This window comes from Sparus aurata, chromosome 1, assembly GCF_900880675.1.
Source record: "Sparus aurata chromosome 1, fSpaAur1.1, whole genome shotgun sequence".
Lineage (NCBI taxonomy): Eukaryota > Metazoa > Chordata > Actinopteri > Spariformes > Sparidae > Sparus > Sparus aurata.
The window spans coordinates 34,138,743-34,162,122 of record NC_044187.1 but is presented as its reverse complement, the minus strand read 5'-3'; the positions used below and the strand labels follow the sequence as shown (position 1 = coordinate 34,162,122).

The 23,380-nt window shown below is 40.0% G+C and overlaps 1 protein-coding gene across 11 annotated transcripts; it reads right to left on the bottom strand.

Moving 5' to 3' along the window:
* Positions 1-375: 375 nt before the first annotated feature.
* pecam1b (platelet and endothelial cell adhesion molecule 1b) lies at positions 376-22,421 on the bottom strand. Of its 11 annotated transcripts, XM_030433852.1 has the most exons (16): positions 22,026-22,421; positions 21,872-21,907; positions 16,672-16,968; positions 16,071-16,352; positions 15,718-15,987; positions 14,714-14,986; positions 13,239-13,523; positions 12,144-12,422; positions 10,852-10,953; positions 10,701-10,731; positions 9,324-9,403; positions 6,872-6,928; positions 4,875-4,970; positions 4,307-4,363; positions 2,863-2,885; positions 376-1,219 (listed from the first exon to the last, which is right to left on the bottom strand). In XM_030433852.1, the coding sequence occupies exons 1-16, from the start codon at positions 22,066-22,068 to the stop codon at positions 1,115-1,117; spliced, it is 2,316 nt and encodes a 771-aa protein (XP_030289712.1). In that variant the 5' UTR covers positions 22,069-22,421; the 3' UTR covers positions 376-1,114. The 11 variants fall into 11 exon arrangements, 8 of the variants coding, with proteins under 8 accessions (XP_030289712.1, XP_030289721.1, XP_030289731.1 ...); XM_030433861.1 differs by lacking the exon at positions 4,307-4,363 and having other exon boundaries at positions 22,026-22,418; XR_003985991.1 differs by lacking the exon at positions 4,307-4,363 and having other exon boundaries at positions 959-1,219; positions 9,324-9,399; positions 22,026-22,419.
* Between the last annotated feature and the right edge of the window lie 959 nt (positions 22,422-23,380).

Genomic DNA, 23,380 nt, shown 5'->3' with positions numbered 1-23,380 from the left:
CTAGCTGCCGTCTTGCCAGTCGAGAAGTATCGATCTCAGATTACTTTGTCTAAGTAATGTGTCGAGTCTTCTTAGTGTTTTAAAAACAGCGATCTTGATGCTAACATAGTATTTGCCCCTAGCACTGCCATTGAAAATGATTTTGACCTGAAAACGAAAATATGGTCAATCTTCAAAGTGGCACTTTCATCATGATTGTGCTTTTAAATGAACGTTTGACTCGGGTACATTCACAAAAAGACCCTAGGTTGCATTTTGGCGAGAGTCTCACTTTAAGGATTGAAAAGTTCTGATGTTAATATATCGGCTGATTCACACATATCTTTTGCAATAATCCCTCAAATGTGGTTGCAAACAATTGTGACAAAGGCAGTGTGACAGAGGAAGGACTTTATACAGTTAAACTTCATGGTGCAAAATGACACTGACACAGTAAACTTCAGTGGAAATGGAACAAACAAATTGCTGAACTTTTCATTACTATTAATCTTAAATTACCCCAAGCCTTTGTTTTTCTGCAATATAATCTCTTAAGAACATGTAATATCAGGTCACATAAACGCTGATGCCGGTATACCTGTGATAGACCAATATCTTCCTTAAACGGAAATAAACAGTAAAATAAAATATTTTTCCATAACCTCACAGAATCAAACAGAAGAACCCAGACAGTCCAGGTATGGTCCAGTAAACCTGCTGGTGAAACCTGTGCTGGTGCACACACCAAAGGCACCGCATATACAGAACATAATGGTTAATCTATTTCTATATTAACATTTAAATTCCATTTTATTTTATCCCATCCCCCTCTTCTGCCCGTCTATTCCCTTCTTAACACGACTGAACTGACAATGAAGAAATGATTTCCTGATGATGGTGATGGCCGAGTCATTTTCTGCTCATGAGCTGTAATACCATGGCCCTACATCTCACATGAAAACCACCCCACCAAACACAATACAGACAGGTGACATGCTTTATTGAGATACAACAATATTTACAGCTAACTAAGCAGTCAATTATATCACTGATTGGAAACAGAGAATGTACTGAGTAGCGTTGACAGAAGCAGAGATATTCAGAGCTTTGTGTGAAGGAAACAAGGCTGTGATCACTAATCCACGGGCATCGGCAGGTCCTGGAAGTTGTTGACTTCTGGATGGTAGTGATTGACCTCGGGTTGTTCACCGTTGAGCTCGGCGTACTCTACTGAACCATGCTGACACACAAAGCAGAGCCATCAAACCACAGATACTCCATTCATTTAATCTGATCATTAAACTGTGGCTAAAGTGGATCAAAATCCAATAAAAGTATGCTTTTATGATGTCTTGTAATATGTGCGCAAAACATAAAATCTGACTTTAAACTGTGTTTTTATCCATTTGCCTAATTACCAAAGTGCTAATCCTTATTTTCATTAAAGCAAAACCTAATAACACACTCCCAGAGGACGCTGGGAATAAGACTACTGTCAGACCAAAGCATGTAATCGTCAAGATAATACACTGATGAAAGAATCAACCTTTTTTTAGATGACATGATGTCACATCCTTTGCTTTTTTTTCCCCTTCAAATTCCTCTCTTCATCTGCCTCCAGCACCATGTAGGGAGACAAACAGCTCAGCCAAGAGCAGCAGTGATTAAGGCATGCTGGGGGACAGTATGCTGGCTGAGATGGGCTTGGAGGTAATTTGACTGGGCCACAGCGCTGATGTGAGCGGGCGATAAGGAAGGAAGCCCCAGCCCAAATGCCTTTGTTCTTGTCTGGAAACTTTGACAGCAGTTTCCCACTCACTCTGGATTATCAGCCTGCAAACAGTCACTCTGACCAGGAGGGAGGAATACCAGGATGATTCATCAAGTTGTTAAAAGTATAAAAGTTTTTATTTAACTAATTGTTCGATTTTACTTAAAAGGCTTCTACGATTGCGTACCATTTATTTTAAAAACAGTACAGGAAAAAATAAATAGTACATTTAAGACTATGTGACTCATTCAGATTTAACAATGTGAAGCACTTCCTGTAGGAAATGTGTGAATGCCACATTCTCACAAGATTCCTACAGATTTTTTTCATTAGTTTATAATTCCATAAAATCTTATTGACCTTTCTGAAATAGCTGAGTCGATATATACATGACTAATACAGAGAAAATGCAATCGCAATAAGCAAATTCACAGTTAATGCCTTCTTAATGGGAGCTGCAGTTGTTTGACCTTGTTAATCGTTAATTGTCGATTTCTAACAGCAACAAGCTGTGGAGCTGATTTGTCTGATTTGTCTTGGAACCTGGAAAGTAAACTCTGGTAATAGACTCCAGATTTAGAAGGACCGGTGAAAGAAAGGCTGAATGACAGATTGCATGTAATTACAGATGCTAACAGAGGCTAGCCATGTGTGACATCATGACTTTGGCTGGAGGGCTGAGTTATACGTGAAATGGGACTGGATGGGCTTCCGTAGACTTTTGTCATATTACTCATAATAACATATACTGTACATGTCATCATGTGGAATTTCAACAGTATACAATGGCATAGATATCAATATAACGAATCTATGTAATTGCTATAAAACACATTCATTTAATAAGTCATCAACAAGAAAACTTCAGTCGACAAAAAAATTAGAGTGAATTTGATCAATTTAGGGATTTCTTCTGAAAAAGCAAAACACATATCTATGCAAAAAATTATGCATAGATATAAGGAATCTTTACAGTATATGGATGATATATGTATGTATGTACTGTATATATATCTGCAGTGGAAACTGTCACAGGTGAGCAGAAAAAGGCACACAGGTGTAATGGTGGTAGCAGGAGGAACACGAGTGTGATTGTGCTGCTAATTACTCACATAGTCATGGTAGTCAGCAGGACCTAAAGGAAAAAAAAACATCGCAGGTTAGAAGGGTGTACCCTGCTCACTCACTGGCTGACCTCAGAGTTATTCATTAGTCATCTGACAGTCATGACGGCATGGCTGACCTTGTTGACTCACTTGGTCCTCCTCTGCTGTGGCCCTGTGTTTCATCAGTTGTCTAAATCAATATTTAGAATATTTCCAGTCATTCTTACAGATGCTTTCTAAACAAGTCAGTTTTAGTCAGTGTTGAACAGGAAACATTAGGACTCCGATGGACTGTACGATAGACACATCTAGTGTCTGGCTGCTGTTCTAATAACAGGAAGTTCCTGCCAGTAGTAACAGGATATGGTCACGGTTCTGTAGCGGGCCAGGGTAAACTATCCTTCCATTATGTTGGGGTGGTATTGAGGTATACCAGGGTATTTAGAGATCCGAAAAGGCAAGATATTCAGTACAGATGCTCCTCTTTCTATTTAACTAATATAGAGATGCTGTAATGAGGCGATATATTGTAGTGCAGAGCACACGCCACCAGAGGTCAGTCTCAACTGAGCTGAGAAGGATGGCGTCAGTGAGTGGTTGGGATAGCTACATGACTAGTAACAAAAAAATTGCCTCTGCCCCTGTTTGGGAGTATTTTAGCTGAACCAATCAGCTTCATTCAAGGAATTACTGACAGCTATGGGTATGGTTTAGTTGTGAGGGAGAGTAAGAAAGCATCTGTTCCTTCGAAAACAACAACGGCAGCTCCCCAAGTTAGCATGGTTGCTATGTAGCATCAGCTATATCAGAACTTGAGAGTGTCTTTCATTGAAAGAAGAGCAAGTAACTGCACCACGGACGTAGGACATTTTCGCTCTTCTTTTAACTGGCTTTAATAAAAGTTTAATTTACCAACGGGCTTTGCTGGTAGAACGCTCCTTGTTCTGATATGGTTTGTTGAAATTAGCTCGTAATAGAAGGTGATAGACGGATGTTTGGTCTAATCATGTGCAAAGTATTTTTTAAGTATTTATTTTCCAAATAGTTTCTGGCAGCTCCTCTCCAAGTGGTTGCCTATAGAGAGGAGGTTAAGCATCTGACCACCAGTCAAGTCCAAATTTTCACTTTCATATTAGCTCTGTTTAGGTTTCCATCAACTGTCACAAAAAAAATATTTGACTCTCTAGCTGCTAATTGTGTACAGTGGGTTTGAGAAAAGCTGCCTGTAGTGGCTCAAAATGAGAGCAGTTAGCCCTAAACAGTCAAGTTGAACTAAAACCAAAACAATGGGCTGAAAGACGCTAAAATGCTCTGCAGAGCTGAAGGGAACTGTGGGCTTGCGCGATTCTCCATGGGTTTGTTACTATGAGAAACCTCAATCACATTAACATTTAATCCAGCGTTAGTGTAAATATATTTATCGGTGCATCTTTAAAGATGTCAAACTCACCATGTGGAGAGTTTTGGAGCTCGCTGTACACTGTGTCTGTGCCTTTTCTGAGCGGGACTGTTAATGTAAAAAGCAACACATTAACCTACTTGTACATCAAAAGACACAGTTGAGCAGATACTGTCTGTTTGATCTTTCATAAACAGAAATCTAAAATTAGGTGGGTTGTGTCACATTCTCTGTCCAGCCCGTCGGGACCTTGAGCACGGGACCATGATGAAGAAGGGGCCAGTATCAGAAACCAGCATGGCAATTAGCTCAGCCCTTCCTGTTTATACGGTCTGCAATGTGTCTGGAAATCCCAGCAGTTATCCCTGCAGTTACGGCAATGTGGAGATGTGTTAATTACGGGTAATTAGGCCCCTCCCAGGATGTGTTGGTTCCTGATATCAGCTATGAAAGAATGTGGGTAAAGTTTAGAAAAAAGCAACTGGTGAAGGTGTTTTGAATGGAAAGGGAGATTGTACAGAAAAAAAAACAGAGGGGGAAAAAATATGAAAATGCTAGAGTTTGGTGTCTGAGAAACAATACATATATATAATTGATTGTGTGATTGTAGAGCGTTTACCTCTGGCAGGATCCACAGGCCGGGGATGTACCACCTCAGTGTACTCCACATCAGGCTCTTTGGTTACCATGCTGCTCTCCTCATCAATGGCTACATCTAAACAGGTTAACACAATTATCTGTAAAACATGCTAAGAATTCTGCTGGACTTCATATTATTTTAATTTAGGGTATTATTTTCTTTACAATTGGTTTCTTCTTGACCTTGGAAATAAAGGTTTGGTGAAACAATAAACAAATAAAAGAAAGAAATAAACTCCTGGGACTGACGCTCAGAGCAAAGCGGCGCACAGCGCAAGTGTCATTGCTAGTTTCAGTCCGACACAGTTGTCATTTTCACGCCCAGCACCCAACGGCCAATGTACCTGCGGCTACCTGTGCACCCTCGGGTGTGCTGGTCCTAAAGTGAGGTGTGGTCAGGCGCACTGATTGCAGATTGCTATCTTGAGCTTGCGATCATGCTTCAAAGGAAACAGAATTAGACTTTTAGCTTCTGAAATACATATTTATAGTCTAGAAATAGTCTCAGGATTTATCAGGATGGCTGCTTCATGCCAAACTCCTCCTCCTCAGTTAAATATCAGTGTATTTTTTCAGATCTGTTGATGGGACGGATGATTGCGAACTGGCATGGCATAGGGTCCAGCAGCCGAGGACCACATCCCTGTCCCTCACTGAAGACCAGTGCTACTGTTTAATAATGGGAAAGGGAGTGGACAGTCAGATTGGGTGATTTATGTGCAGCCAATAAAACACACGGATGACTAAGAGCTCTGGATAAAGCTAGTAAATTGACCTTCAGCACGGATTAATCTGTTAGTGTGTCAGGACAGTCGGTTTTCTTGTCTCGTCTGCTTCATACAAATGGAACATTTAATTTCCATTTAATTAGGTTTCATATCTGCACAATAGTTAATTAGGTCTATTCTTGGCTGAGACCCATCCTCCATCCACGTTTTGTAGAAATCTGTACACTGGTTTTTATGTAATACTGCTGACAAAACAACTAACCAAACAAGTGGAAACGGGCGAAAACATCCTCTCCTCGGCGGAGGTAAAAAAACCCCCAAAAGAATAACATCAACCTTGTTCGTTTGAATACACTAATCAGTAAGCTTCAGGTAGATATATGGAGATCTGATTTCCGAAACAAAAACCGGGGACACTTTAAGTTTTTGTCTGTCAATATGTCATTAAAATATTCAGATATAAAGTTATTAACTTTTAAATGAAAAATGGGGAAAATTCATGTCTCAAGTATTTTGACCATGTTAACTTCTATAACTGATGGCACCTGTTTAACTGAAAGTATCAAAAGTATTGACGTGTTAGTAAAATGTTTTCCTATTATATCTGATATTTATGAATTTGCATTAATGTGTATATGGCATTTTATTGCTGTGTTTGTTTAGAGCTCACTTTAGAGCTCACTTAAACATAAAAAATAAACTGTTGTCTAGTTTAATGTACAGGAATGCATCATATTGTATTAGATCATTATGTTTGTTGCGCCACTGTCCTGTGAGAACCACATGGCTCCTTTAAGTGAGAAAATGAGCCTGTTTTCAGCTTTGCGACGATGCATATTCAAGCTAATCCAAGAGTTTATTACGCTGACGAAAGAGGAACATTTTCTCAACACATAAAGGCGAAACATGGTTTTCACTGGACAGGAAGGGGAGGGAAAACTGTAATCTGAATAGTAACTAAAGCTTTCGGACAAATGCAGTGGTGTTTAAGTAAAGTTTTGCCTCTGAGGTGTGGTGAAGTAGAAGTAGAATTTGTCAGTAGTCCATAAATGTCCGGGGTTTCTGCTGTGACTGCAGTTCAGCCAAAGTTACACACTGCTTTAGGGAAGAAACATTGAGGCACTCTGAGATTAAGTGCTTGGTTCTCAATAAATCCGGTCATGTTAAATATACATGCTCCTTTTAAAACTGTAAGACATTTTCAGTTAAAGCATGAACATAATGGTTCATAATACAAAGCCCGGCTCACCTTCCTCAGGTGGTCGTTTGGTCCAGACGCTGACTGCAGCTCCGCTGTCCATGACCACTGTGACACACAGAGACACAAACATCATGTATTAGGGTGGCTGCCAAACACAGACTTTGATTAACTTGTAAAGATTCTGCACTAATTAGAATTAATACACATACCTTAATAAGCAATTAGCAGTTAAATCACACATTACAGAGCAACATGTATGAATATCACCTGACATCTAGGCAATGTTTGATAAGGTCACACATTGGGGTAAAATGACATAATCACCTTCTTGCTTTGGGTTGCGTGAGATGAATGATACCACTCGTTAGTTTGTCAGATAAATACAAAGCTACAGCCAGCAACTGTTAAGCTTAGCTTGGTATAAAGACCAGAAATGATGACATATAGCTAACCTAGCTCTGTACAAACTGGCTTATTACCATGTTCTCTCTTGTTTGTTTAAGCCATACAATAACTTAAGTGAAAATACAACTAAATTGTAGTTTAACAAGGATGTAATATCTAATTTTTACAATTTTAATACTTTAAAACATTTTGAACGAAGCCTGGCTGACAGTTCCCTTCTTTCATTCTGTATCGCTGAGCTACACTAACAGTCGGACATGGGAGGGGTATTGCTCTTCTCACCCAACTCGTAAAAGTGAATAGAAATATGTGCACAAATCTGAACTATTTTTCCATTTCTAAAAGTCAGACATGGGCATTACATTCTGCCTGACAGTCACAAAGGAGAGATGTGAGGCATTCTTTGTGCCATATCTCTACAATTTGGCCTTCAGTGGAGGCTTTTTTTTATTCCTAAAATACAGCCAGTAACAAAGGAGCGGATTTCATCTGGTGCATACAGAAATCTTCCGCTGCCTTGTGCACAATAGGCTGTTAATTCAGCAGCAGCTGCACAACAAGTTCTGGAAAAAACATCTTCCCATTGCAACTTCCCAGTTGGTAATGTAATCTTGCACACAGCCCAACTAGGCTTATGGGATTAATTTCCTCCACCTGCTGCATGTATTCAAACTCGCCTGGCCTGAAACAAAATAAGCCCCACCCTCGCCACCAGTTTCATCAACACTGAGCCCCCCTGCCCCCAACCCACTCTGTGCCAACATAGGAAGTTTCTTACAAGCTCCATTGTTTCAACTTTTCAAGGAAGTCTCTGTCGTGAGTTCCTTTTTAGGAAATGAATCCACTTTATGTTTTATCACCATGGGTCTTTGCTTAGAACGGTTGCACTATCCGGCATATATACTGAAATGGAAGGTTAAGGCAGGCGTGATGATAATAAACATGTTTTTGGACTTGGAATTTTATGCTCTATAAAGGTTTTCAGCATATTGAGCCTCGGCTGGAGCAAAATGAATTGTACTGACACACTTCTAAATAAAACCAACGTCTTTATTCTATATGTGTCTCTTCCATTCAGTCAAGGGATCAACCAAAAATATATACAAACAGTTCCTGTGATGGTGATAAAATGTATATACAAATGAATCTGTCACCAAGCCCCTTTAAACATGCACATCACACAAATAGAGCAGTTGCAACAATAGAGGACATGAAACAAATGAAGACACAAAGGACAAAGAAATGAATGTTAAGTATAAATTCGGAGGCCGTCTAGATTGCAGGAGGAGGGGAGAGGGAGCATAGGGTCCTGGCTTATATAGTTCTCATAACACACCCCTCCTTTTCACTGAGAGAACTCATCAGTGAAGACAGTGTCCAAATCCCATCACACTGGCATCAGGATTACTGCTCCCTTCTTTGAAAATATTTTAGAAAATTGAACTCAGTCCCGCCCATTGTGGGGCATCTCTACACTGTGGCTGGGATACTGTAGCTGCTCCTGTTGCTGATGTCAGCGGGAAGCGACGCCGTGCTATCTCGCACCCCATTGGTCACTCTCCCCTCTGTGCCATCATAGAGTAGCGCTGCGTCTGGAAGAAGATGATAATGAGCGCTCTAAGCAACAATTGACAATCAATGCCGTGTGCTATGGTTGAGCTGCTTAAGCAGCTTCTTCCTGCGTAAGCACGGCTTGTACCTCAATTTACTTCCTAGGACAACTGTATCGCATAGCCAACTTTTTCCTGCCTCTTCAATACATAGACACAAACACAATCAGCATGCAAACATGTCAGAGACAGACAAAGACAGTATGCTCCAAGGTACATATGTTGTGCGTGCACGTAAACTACAACAGGATATCTGCGACTTGGAAAGCAACACAGACAGTTACATAAACAAAAGTAGACGGGTCACCACAACATGAGCCCTGCATGCATATTAGAACATGGATCATGGGATGAAAATGGGTTGCTGTGGTTACAACAGGAAGCATGCCATGACTGGTGAGGCAGGAGAGATGACCCATGGCTGTTAACATGATGACTGATGGAGACAGTCAGTGGTACACAGGAGAATAGTTAAACCAAGCTACCTTTGTCTGCGTTATAAACCTCTGTGTCGTGGGTTAGAGTCACTGTTAAAGTGTCATCTGATTTAGGGCTTGAAGGCTTTCTGAGAAATAGTGAAAATAAAGTCATCTTGGGCAGCGGTGAGGTCAAGCAAGAATCTACTTAATGCAAAAATGATCTGAGCTTGAATAACATCTGTGATATAATTCTGATACATGCTGAAATACACTTCAGTAACCAGACTGGTGGTTTTGCATGTTGTTTGCCCATTATGATGCCGCAGCTCTATCAGCAGCCTGTTGCAGCAGCTTGTGTTAAAGGCTCCCTGTGGAGTTTTCTTCAGAGCATACAAAATGTTTCACTAGAACAGATTGTGTCCATCATGGAGACTTAACAAAAGCTGCTGTCCTTAAGAGAAAAGAAGAATAAATGTGGCAAAGCTTTGTTTTTCACGTTTTTAAATACGAAAACCTTTCACGCTCAGTTAGTTCTATATTAATGTACAAGGAGAATCTTGCACCTCTGACGTAATCATGACTTGCCCTTGTCCAGTACTGGGGCACCAGCGCCATCATACAGTATATATTTAATACATATTACACATATCATTGTCCTACATTACTTTATGCAATATTTTTTTGTCTTTGTATATATATTTTTCTTTTATTGTACTTTTTTTTTTTTACCTACTTCATTAACTCATTAGTTATTTATGTGACTTGGCTACTGTGACACTGCAACTTCCACCAGGGATTAATAAATTACTCAAACACGGGATAACATTTTGGAACATATGTTTGTTTGCCCTCTTTCTGAGTTTGATGAAAAAATCAACATCTCTCTCGTGTGTACATTAAATGTGAAGCTAGAGTCAGAAGACAAAGGGAAACGGCTAAAGGTAGCAAAATTTGCCTCATCATCATATTATATTTATTTAATCTATACAAAATCTAGAGTAAAAAACGTATATTTGTGCTTTTACAGAGGGTTATATGAATATATTTTGGTTGGGATCAGTAACTTTTTCCACTGTCTTGTCGTCACCTTGAGGTTGGCAGAGAGATTATGTGACAACAAAGGAAACTGTCTCAATACTCTGCGTGTCTTGTCTCAAGCAAGTCGCAAGTCTAGAAAGTTGATCTTTCTATCAAACTATTATTTGACCTATTTCTACCTTGAAGGTAGGATATCAAACTAAAAATGTAACAGGACGTCTATGTGCTTTAAACTGTATAAACATGCAAAACAACTAGTGTGGTTCTTTATTGACTATAAATAACAGAAACATAACACTCTCACACCCTCAGCCAACTAAGCCAGCTAATAAAACTAGATGCACCGTCACTAACTTCTACAGTATCTGTCACATTCAGAGGAGCCAAGTAGTCGAGCCAACTCACACTGACAATTCAGCAGCTCCATCTCTTTTACCTACAATAAGAGAGGAGAGGTGAGAAGAAGAGCAGCTGCAAGTAGGTGGAGGAAAGTTGGTTTTCATACATAGTTAGACAAAAGAGGCCTGACTCGCTGGAGGACTGTAGGTCTCTCTACCTCTCTTGGATCTGAAGCAGAGCACACACACCACCACCAACACCGAAACCGCCAGCAGACAGAACCCCCCGATCAGAGCTTTTTTCCACAACACCATTTGCACTACGAGGAGAGAGAGAGAGAGAGAGAGAGAGCAACAGGAAGAACAAAAGTTCAGTGACAAACAAAAATAATGGAAATTTGGGAAATGGATACATGCGGTATTTCCCAATACTTTAATTTCTGGCCAAATACTTGAGAAGCTAAGGACAATCCTATCGGCTTCAGCAGTCCTTTTTGTTAAGTGGTAATTAGCAAATGTTAGCATGCTAACACCTGTGAACATGCTAAATATTAGCAAGTTAGCATCGTCACAGTGAGCTTGTTGGCATGCTAAAACGAGCATTTAGCTCATTTACTGCTGTGCTTAAGTGTAATGCTGCTATCATAACTGTGTTGTAATTTAGGTCATGTAAGTCCTGCAACTTTATGAAAGTAGTTTCAATATTAAATCAGTGTAGTAGTCTATTTCAAAGTATTGTAAAATACGTAGAATTAAAGGGCAAAGGCTGAAGTTACCAGACTTCCTGCTAGATTTTGGAATCTTTTGGAATAGAGCTGAGATACGAATGCACACACAGTCTGCACTCAACCGGTCTGCATGGGAGGAGGTGAGCGACAGATAATTTGGTCAAAGAAGCACAGGACTTTCACCCAGGACACTGCTGTTCGTGACTAGCATGAGCACAAAAATAATTTGTGATTTAGTTTAACTCATTAATGTATTGAGGTTAAATAACTGCAGTTTTGTAAATGTTTGTAAATGAAGTAACATACGTAACATAGTAGTTTTAACGAAAACTATGTTTTCCTAAACCTAACCAAGTAGTTTTCTTTCTTAAACCCTAACTGGTACGGCTGTCAGTGGTACGCTGTAACAGTTATGTTGTTTTGTAAGTGACTGGCAATCGACCTATTCAGTACATCTGGAATGTGGATGTGCTAGCCTGTTAAACTTTATCTGCATCTACATCACTGCTACACAGGATGGTTAAAAACCATGACCAGTTAGATGCACAATCAAAATTGTGGGTACGGTAAAAATCATCTTGCTGCTTTGTTGGAAGACAGCTGTAAAATTACATTTCTCTACCCAGGTAACCTACTGAGAATCTGTTGCTCAACTTTCCTTAGAAACAGTTATTTTTTGTGCATGTCTCAGAGGTAAAAAAGTCAGAGGTCAGCATCAGTCACAGAACAGAAGGTCTGCAGCAGGTGGGTCCCTACCATACATAAATATCCATCATTCTCACCTTCTATCGTGACCTCCTCACTGCGGACGACTTTGTTGACGTGGTTGAAAGCCTCGCAGTAGTATCTGCCGTTGTGCTCTTTGGACACTGAGGGTACCTGGTAGCTGCTGCTGTAGTCATTGGAGGTGTTAGTATACAGCGGCAGGTTATTGCCTACATGGTACCACTTAAAAGTGACTGGCGGTGTGCCGTCGGCACGACAAAGGAGGTAGAGATCATCTCCCTCATAAATTCCGCTTTCGTCTGGGACAGCCATCAGTTCTGCGTACGATGGAGGCACTGGGAGAGAAAAGGGTGAAGGAAAAGAGGTGAGATTAGTCAACACAGGCTCAAATATAAAGGTATTATTGCGTTTACAGACACACACACATAAGGTATACATTTTTGGAAATATGCTCATTTGTTGGAGAGTTGGATTACCAATACCATTTATATCTTTGTACAGTAAATATTAAGCTACCATGAGCAACAGATTAGCTTCTTAATCACATCACATTAGACGAGCCGATTCCCTGTTTTTCCAGTGTTTATTCTAAGCTACACTAACTGGTTGCTTGTGCAAGCTTAATCTTGAGCTAAATGAAAAGAGTGGTATTTATCTTTGCATATTACTCTCGATAAGGAGGTAACTACGAGTGTTTCCAAAAATGTAATTTATATTATATTTTTTCTGATGTGCCTGAACCAAAATAATGGCAAAGCTTTTTTGTTTAATGTATTCATTCAATAAAACAATGTTGTCAATAATTGAGCTTCGATTTCAAATACTTAGTCTTGACTTTGAAATTGATGACAAGTTGTTTGCTCAGAGAAATAAAAATCTGACTAGACAAACTTCATCTGCCGAGCAGGTAGTGTGACATGACTGAAATGCTAATAAAGCAACAACATGAACTTTGAGGTGAAACTCATTTCGCAGAAGTTGTTTCTTTTCATACAAATGCTCCTTTCTAAAGCCACAGTGGGCTAACCAAAACTGTTTACATGTAGTAATCCATTGATTGATCATGTACGATTGAACAGTGTTGATTAGGCAACATACAAAATATACTAATCATATAATATGGATCAACATACTTGAAAATGAAAATTTACCTATGACAATAGCGTTGAGTTTCTCACTAAGCGGTTGCTTATTGTGTCTGTGATTATTGCTTGCTTCACAAATGTACTGCTTTATGTCCTCAGGACTGGTGATGTTGACTTCGAAGTGAGCCTGTTGAGAACTCCGATTGATGCTGATTGTGCTCACTTCGACGAAGTCTTTAAACAGGGTGTAGTTTATTGGCAGGCTGCCAATGTCCGACTGACAGAGGATCTTGACGGGTTGTCCAAGGATTGCCCTGCCGACCACAGATATCTTTGGTGTGGAGACAAAAACTAAAGAGGAGAGGAGAAATATAAGTCACACTGACTCCCTGTTGACGAACCCTATGAAGCAAAATCAGAAAGCCTGTTCAGACATATGTAACCAAGCTGGCCTTATGATATTTGTCAGTCAGGCCTACATGATTTGTATGTTTATGCTCTTTATGGCTTTTTTCCAATGTCCGTCTCTGTAATTGTTGGAGATGCCTCCTCCTCCTCACACCTTTATTTTGTGGGGTTCCCCAAGGCTTATTTTGTGTACCCTGTTATTTACTATTCATATGGAACCCCTGGGGTGAATATTGCTTAGACATTTTGGATCCAGTTACATTGACTTTCATTGCAATTTTAAAAACACCCAGTTATATAATGCATTAAAGCCTGGCACTCAGTTATATCCTGCTGCACTAAAATTGAAAATTGCATGTCCAGCAATCTCCTGCAACTAAATGAGTCAAAAACAGATTTAATTATAATGACCTCTTGTGGCCCTAGCACTGGTAGCATTAATAACCTCTCCTCTAGTCCTGGTGCCCTATCAAATAGTGTTCAAAAGGAGGCTTGTCACCTGGGTGTCGTCTTTGACTCAGAATTGACCTTTGATACCCAAGTGACTAAAGTGATGCATTCCTGCTTTGCACTACTGAGTAAGATCCACCATCCATTCCCCTGCAGATACAGAAAAGGTCATCCATGCTTTTATCTCCTCCAGACTCAACTATTGCAATGCACTTCATTCTGGAATTAGTGGGCCTATGAGTTTTTTGTTGTACTGCTTGTTTTTGAAGTCTTGAATGATCTGGCTCTTGCCTATATCTGTAATTTGCACAGTGTGGGTCATAAACACTCCCCCCCCCTCCATGTTAGTGTCCTTATCACCCTGCAGTATGCTCAGCTGTTAATTTTTTTTAACAAGTCTGATTTTAATTAATTATTTAATGTTATAAAAAGGGAGTAAAATGTAATTATTATGTAGGAAATCGATACTCCACCTCCACTACCCGATCCCTACTGCTCAGACTCTGCAATCTTTCACTAGTGACATGGTTTGGACCGGGATATTTTGGCTCGAGGCCTGAGGTCAACATGTAAAATTGCTAAAGCAATTATGTAATGAGGTGCATTTCTGCATGAGGCCTATATCCACTCACTGCATGTTTTAATTTTTGTTTTGCATTTGAAGAGGCATCGAAAAAGCTTACTTTTAGGGCGTACAGTCAGGGTTTTACTTCTTTTCTTGATCCTCATGGCTTCAGCTACACAGGTATAGTTGGTTTCAATCCGCAGGGACTTTACAGAAAATACTCCTTTTCTGCTGGGGGTCTGTGGGGTTTGGGGTGGATCAAGAGTGTAAGTCAACTCGTCCTCGCTGAGTCTTTCGGAGGCATAGCTCTCACTTTTGCAGGTTAGTGTCACGTCGTCCCTCTGAAAGACTTCATCTGGAGACACGGTGAGAGTGGGCGCTGAAAACAGCTCTGTGGATTTAAATGACAAAAGAAGACATTATCTGCATTGATGTCACTGAATAAGGCTAACTGATGGATGTGGAGCCACGAAACTGACAAAATGTTTTTAAGATTATCAGATATATGTATCAAATCAATACATTTCAAAAGAATCAATTAAAAGGACAATGCTTTCAATTAAATAAATGTGGGTTAAATAAATAAAAAGCTTAGTACTTTACATTTCATCAGTTGATAATACAAATCATACAGTACATTATCACTAGCTCATGCTTTTTTTCTATTATCCCGCTCTGCAGAGTAAACTAGTCAGTGTCTGTTGTCGTATTCTTAATTCATACCGCATACAGCCATAGCATCGATGTGTGCTTTCTTTTATCAGCAGCTTAAGCATTTTAGCTGGAAAGCCAAGACTAGCAGAGTTTGCTAGCTTTGTTAAATTAAATAGAAGAGTAAAGTTATTCACTTTCTATTTAACTAACCAAATAGAAAATAAAGGATACATTAAAGTATAACCTAATTTTGATCACTGAACTAACAATATTGTGTTTTGATATTGTCAGTTATTGTATTTATTTGACTTGTCTGACAACTTTCCAACATAACGTAAGATTTGGGGCTCCACAGATGTAGCTTCCACAAGACTATATATAGTTAATGCCTACAATGGTCGATACTTCTAAGACCGAAAACATGGCAGCGGTAAGAACACAGGTTTGTAGTTACCTCTGTCCACTCACCTATCACTGAAATCGTCTTTGTGGCAGTTTTCACCACATTTCCCATTTCAAATTTGCACTCAAACTCCTCAGCGTAGTTTGCCTGCGCGACCATGCTGTGGCTGACGTTGGTGAGTCCACTGCTGAGAATCTGGATCCCCTGGATCAGGAGGAGTCTGACACTTTCATCACTGTGCTGTAAGCCGTTGACTTTGCACAAGATGTTTAGTTGGTCTCCCTCATAGACCCTGGTCACAGGGTCAATATCCAAATCTATTGTAATGGGCAGCTCTAAAGAAATAAAACCAGTGAAAAAAAAGTGCTGAGATTGGTCCAATGATTTGAAAAGTACAGAAGTTTGGAGATGCTCTTACCTTTGACTGAAACTGTGACGTTGTTGCTTTCCTCCGACTTGACGGAGTATGGCGTTATGAGGACAGTATAGGTACAGTGAATTCTGCGTCTGTTAACACTGCTGAAGCGAAGCTTGAACTCTGCTTGGTTGGAGCTGACCTGCTTCTCCTTGATCTCATTAGAGTCCTCGTAGATGTAGAAGAAAAATGATCCCATCTCACCGGGAGCAATACATGTGGCCGTTATCTCCTCCCCTTCTTTGACCACACCCTTGTTAAGGCGGAGCTGTGGTTTTGACAGGCCTGGAAAACCAAAATGTGCAAAATGTGCTCAGCTTTAATCCCACAGAGCTTTGAAAAACAAAGTAAACATTACCGAATCAAGCACGTTAGAGAAATTTAAAATCTCAGAGATCTCAGTTCCTTCATCAGATATCATTGACATTTTTACATATTTCTTGGGGTACCCGCTGACAGATCTTTAACTTATATATTTTATAAATTGTTTGTCTTTTAAAATGTAATTACTCATGATTGCCTATTAACTTATGTGGACAAGGTCAATTCATCTGAATTACTAAAACCACAACAGATAATACTGTATCCACAATAACAAACCAACCTGTCACTGTGAGTTTCTGGGTTTCGCTGGGCCTCTGGGGTTTGTCGTCAATGTTGATTTCGCACCTATATTTGCCGCTGTTGGCGACTCTGGCCTCGCCCAGTGGGTAGAGAATCTCCTCTGAGATGCTGGTCTTGTTGTAGATTAGGTTGTTGTCCTTGTATACAGTGTACTCACGACGCAGCTCCCAAGTCTCTGATTGAGAGACGGTGGCCTTGCATCTCAGACTCACATTAGTGCCCCGCTTAACGTCCTTACTGGGCTCGATGGTCAGGGTGATATCTTTTAATATGAACACTGGGGATGGAGTTGAAAAAAAAGGAATTAGAGTTCATGTGCAAGCTACTGTCTATGAGCTGACTTTCAATCCTAGAGAAAGAGGGGATGGTGGTTAAGCTAGCTCGTCAAGACAGCTGCCAATCTTGAGACCGCTGTTTGAGACGGTGTTTCAACATTTGTAAACATGAAAGAAATTGATATTTTTGACGAGACTTGGGGACAAATTCCAGCCTTGTTTCTGGCGACAAAACCAGGTAAGCCAAAACATACAGTAATCTCTTTCTAACCCAAACTAAGGTGTTTTTGTACCTAATCCTATCCAGATCTAAGCAAGGCTTTGTGCTCAGGTCTGGTTAGGATTTTTACTTTGTTCTTTTCACAATTTGGTTTGAACATTTTGCATGTGATTTGATTGCAATTGGTACAGTGTCATACAGTATATGGCACATGGTACAAATTGTTTCTCATGTATTAGGAACGATGGTCTTTTCATGTTTAGTACAAAACTAGACGCCTGATTGTCTGATCAGTCTGTCTGATTATTGTCTGATATTGTAGAACCTTGTGTGAGGCAGAATTTCTTTAGAGATGTGTGCACAGCTATGGCATGCTTAGCTACTCTATAGCTATAATAGAAATGGGCAGGTTTTATGGTTTCCCTTAAGAGAAAATACTTTCTTGTTATGTAATATGTGAAGACAATTTCCATTTTTTTATTATATTGAAGGAGCAGTTTGACAGCTTTTTTATATGTTTCAAGTTAGATTAGGAGGTAAATACCCCTCTTATGTCTGTGTGTTAATGTGCTAGATCAGTGGTTCCCAACCTTTTTTCCTTGAAGCCCCCCTTGCCTGTGTCGAAGACAAGCCAGGCCCCCCCAACCCCAACCCGCATAGTGATTAATTACAAACTTTTGTTTGCAAAAATAAACAACAGTTGTAGGTTTTTGCTCTTATTCTCCTTGTTTTACAATGTATATAGATACATTTCTTCCTTTTTTGTGTCATCAGGTGTATCACACACAAACCCACACACACAGTTTACCTACCTACCTGCCTCCCTCATAGGGGTGTTGGTGATAAATAGCTTAATGAATTCAAATGTGGACCAAAAATACATTCAATTTGGATTATACAGACTTTTGATTATCCAGTTGGGTGTGTTATTGGGATTTTATACATTTAATGTGCACAAATATAATTTTGGTAACCTCACAACCTCAGAGCAGACAAAGTTGTGCGCCCCCCCTGCGATCTCTGGCGCCCCCCTAGGGGGGGCCCGGACCCCAGGTTGGGAACCACTGTGCTAGATGATGGCAAAAAGAGAGTTCAGCACCTAGTCTCGCATAGCCACACCTATTTATTTATCCACAATGTTATGTCAGATCTGGATAAATGTCCACACCAATTCTCATTCTGGGATAGGGAAACATTTTTTTGCTCCGGTTTGTCTGTATTTCTTTTGAGTGGGGACTTGTTTTGCATATGAGGAGGTGAGCCATTGCATTAAAACGGCTTAATCCATGCAACAATAAAAAAAAAAAGAGCTACCGTTAGTGACCAGGTTAGTATGGGTTGTAACTTCCCATTTTCAGGATGTATATACGACAGTCTTATACAAACAGCCTACATCGACTGAGTCTGAATATTCAGCACCTAACCAAAATTGGCATTGTTATATTTTGGTGATGTTCATATATTTAGCAAAGGAGATACAAAATATGCATTTAATCAGGAAGCTTTATAGGGGGCAGTGCCAAGATAGCCTAGCTGTCTCGCACTGCTTCCAGTCTTTATGCTAAGCTAAGTAATGATTGTGTATTTACCAAAACATTGTGAGCTATGAGGCCTATAACTTTGGGCAAAATGCCCATAATCTGATGGCTAGGATGTAATGTCCTATGTAAGATTGCAATTTAACTACCACTACTACTATTATTATACACATAAGGCTGACATTTAACAAATCTTTTGTCTGTGGTTCTGTTTACTCTTCATATATTCATACATGTTACTATATACTGTATATATTTATCACACTTTTTCCAATTATTTTTTTGTTTTGTTTTGTTTTGTAATTTGTTTAATAAGTAACTTGGAGCTATTGTCCTGCATATTTTATATTATATGTTATTATTGATTTATTCAAATATTCAAAACAATTTAGACTTTCTGCTCTTTAATTTGTAATGTTTTTCTCAGACTTGTATATGCTGGCTTTTAGAGAAATACACTGGGGAGTTCAAGAAAGGACTGTACGACAGTACAACAGTAATATGTTCACAGTCGTGCTGCACAGTATCTTGGTCCCCCTGTGGACTCATTAACTTTAGGCACCTATACTGATACACAGCTGCCTGAGTACTACTGGTTTTTTTTCTTCTGAAGAAGGTAAGAATGCACTTTAGTCATTGGAGTTTATGACTCATAGCTTGCGTACGAGTGGACTGACTAGAATTTCCTTTTAACCTCTTCTCATTCTTGTTGATGTCAACCCTCTTTAGAAGTCATTATGCCCTAATAATTGAAATGACGACAGCTGTCACATAGTTGAGTGTCCGCTTGGCACTCAGGAAGCTGATGTGTTACCATGGAATTTCATCATACTGGTGACAGCATCCTATCTGGGTATGTGACTCGCGTGAAACAATGCATGGATACATGACTGTAACATTTTTGGCAGTGATCTGATGATAAAAAAAAACAAAACAACAATGCTGATTATAGAAGGAAATGAGGAAGAGCACACCTGCCTATACGCAGCTGGATCTAGTTTGGGTTTTTTGGAGCAACTTGTTTCTAAAACGGCTTCATTAAGGCCCTAATATCAGTGGGCTAATGTGATCCCTGATCTTACATGTATGAAATGACCTGTTTCGCTGTCAAAGACAAATCTGCCAACCCTGCCAAATACGCAACAGCTCATGACATTTTTTTGCCTACACAATTGAAAGTTTGTTCTTTTATTTTTGGATCCAGTGACAAAATATTTCCAGTGTAATCAGTTATTAATCATGGTTTACTTTCAGGGCACTTTGTAATTTCCCACCTCATTGTCTCTAGATTGATTGCAGTAGCTGAAATGCGTCATTCCCGTGGTCCCGTGTGGACGCTTTCATAATTACCTGAACTGATCCTCAAGCCACGGATCTATTTAAATATTCCTGTGGTTCAGAGGCAGGAACAGGTGGAAACCAATTAATGACTCGTAGGAGATAATTTGTTATCCGGGTCATGATTGTAGAAGCAACTGTCCAACACTGCAGGAGCAACATTTTGTCTAATAACCTGTAAGTAGCCTTTAAATGTGCCAACAATTGAACTTTCTGCAGCGTAACCAGAGACGGAGAGCATCTGCACACGTACATCGAGCCTCCCCACCATGTCACCCATATGGCGAAGAATTAAAGACAACAGGCTGCTGTTGTGGGGCAGTAAACAAACCCAAAGAACAAAAAAAAAAAAAAAGGACAGGAAAAGCACTTTGTCAGACAAACAGGCCACTCAGGGGACCTTTCACCATTTCAGAACCTGCTGAATCTGGCCCACACCCAGCATCATTCAGTGAGAGCTGGCAGGCCTGGTGATGAGAAAACTCAGGCGTGCAGGGCAGAGAGCTGCTATGGGCTCTCAGAAAGGTGTGTGAGCCATGTCAGGTGCAGGCTGAGCCAGTGTGTGAAAGTAGATTAATACGTTAACTAAAGTAAAGTACTTTGGCACAATGTTGAGGTGCTTTACTTTAGTATTTACATGTTATTCTTCTGTCTACTCCGCCACATTAAATATCAATATTATACTTTTTACACTATCAATATCACTCTTTTTACTTATCTGACAGCTATAGTTACTATTTAGATGATATATTGAATAAAAATGAATAAGATTATAAGATAAAACACAGAACGGGATTAGAGTTTAAAACAGTCATTCTTTATCCTTAAACAACTGGATTAAACCAGATGTTCCCAAAAAATTTGGCTTGAGGTCCCTTGGATTTTCAGCATTTTGCCCTTCTTGAGCAGGGCCCGACTAGAGGGTCGGAAGGTCATCAAGATCAAATTAAAGGAAAAAAAAACAGCTACAAAAAATTTCTGCCTTGAGAGGAACTTTAAGGTCAATAACGTGCTACTCCTTTATTGTGCCTATGTTTTATGTATTTCTTTTGTCTTTATTAGAATAAGCAGTTTGTGATGACTGATTAAAAAAGGTGCCATATAGAAAAAAACATATTTCTTCACAATACTTAGTAAATTATGTCATAGCCAGATAATGCAGTGATAAAATTATTACAATATTATTACAATGAAAGCTGATTTTCTTGCTCTCTTCCAGTGAAATAGTGGACGGTTCACCTCTTCTAAGAGATTCAAATAGAACAATTTGACAGTGGTAAATTTGATGAATCAGTGGTGTAAGAAGCAGCCACTAATATAAGAAAACACAAGCGGGACAACAACACAAAACAATCAAAATACGGGTCTTTGTTCAACTCTAGATCTTGACCCTTGTGCTGACAACACCTCAATCTCTGCGACAACTAATCCAGACTGATTCACGCATATCACCATCCAACTCCAGAGGACAGGGAGGCGTGTGACACTGCTCGCCAGCATGTTCCCAACGCTTCCAACCACGGCTTTTCCACCGTAACACACACCAACGATCAGTGAGCTCTGATAATAAACAGGACTGTTTTCCACTGACTAACCACGTGTCTCTCTTGGTTTTTCCAGGGCGCATTTTAGTGCCTGAACAGATTTAAAAGTCTTCCAACTGAAAGCGTATTAACTCTGTTCACGTGGAAAGCAAAAACAGTGATGCTCCATGGGCCCTTTTTAAATTCCCAATCAATGGAAACTCTTTAGAAGACACTCAGGAAGTTGTTTCTGTTGTGGCTTTAAATTACTGAAGTTTATACTCACATCGCTGAGCGTCCACCACTCTCCCTGGATGGAAGTCTTGGGGCAAGAAAAAGAAAGTAAAGCACCAGGTTAGAGACAAATCTATTAACCACCTCCACAGAAACACATCCAAAGAGCGCCTATACAGAGGAAGATAAAAGGTCAGCAGTCTTACAGCTGTACAGGAGCGTGGAGGTTAGCAGTATCAGGAGGCCCATCCTGCTGGCTGTGCTGGAGGTTAACGGACTTGTGAATATGGTGTCTGAAGGGCTGCGTGTGGGGGGGCAGATCTGATACTGGTGGGCGGGCCGGAGCGGACACTAAGGTGGTGCTTTACCTCAGCCACTCAGTGGTCAGCCAGCGGCGGCGGTTATCAACTAGTGCAGCCGTTGGCTTGGCTTAATTTGCCAGGAAGTGAGTGTTGTTTCCTCAGGATGTTCATGCAGCCCAGCTCTTTGCTGTTGTGGAATGTTCTCCTGTGGTCGCCTTCATGTGTGTGTGCGTGCGTGCGTGTGTGAAATGGTAGTCACAATAATGTTGTACTCCTTGGAGCCCAGTAGTCAGGCCTTTCACCTCTGACCTTGGCTGGCAGGCCTGGTGCAGGTAGAGAGAAGAACAAGATGGGAGGACATTCTTTGTATTGCAAAATTCATTTCCTGAACTGAAGATAATGGTTGAGCTCAGATACTTAAAACTGTTTTCAGTGACATAAATCTCAGGCTGGCTCCAACAGGACAAATGGAGGCGGAACCATTTCTCACTGCTACTCATACTTTCCATCATGACTTACACGGGCGTAGCTCAACGACTGAGAACAGCCCCTTTGTACATCAGTGGTTAGTCAGTGAAACACAATAAAGCAGTTTTTTAGTTTAGTGTTCCTGACATTTCTAAATAAAATTATGCTGTAAGAAATTAAAAAAAAATAATTTAAAGAACAATTATGACAGGAGTCTGTGCCCAGGCAGGTCAAACAACTCTCTATAGTCCAGTTACCTTTTAATAACAGAGTAACGTGTGTTGCTCTTCACACACTAATGTGCCTTTTTCTAAGAAAATACTCAATATTTTTATCCAGAGACAACTTAATAACAACAACAATAATACATTGGAATAATAATAATAATAATAATAATAATAACAACAATAATAATGAAATGTTTTTATTTATTTATTTATCTTATTTTAGGAATGTGATTAGTGTTATAAGGTGATAATCAGCTGGAGGCACCGTGGATACAAGCAACCCAGCACAGCTACTGACAGGCCTGTCTTTATACATGGAGTTTGCCTTTGATAGTGATCAAATATCAATAAAGATGATGACAACTCCGTTTGACTGTATATGAGCCAAATGCTCTATTTAACTGGAGGTGGAGGAGGAGGAGGAGGTGGAGTAGGAGGAGGAGGAGGAGGAGGAGGAGGTGCAGTAAGGAGGAGGAGGAGGTGGAGTAGGAGGAGGAGGAGGAGGAGGAGGAGAAGGTGCAGTGAGGAGGAGGAGGAGGTGGAGTAGGAGGAGGAGGAGGAGGA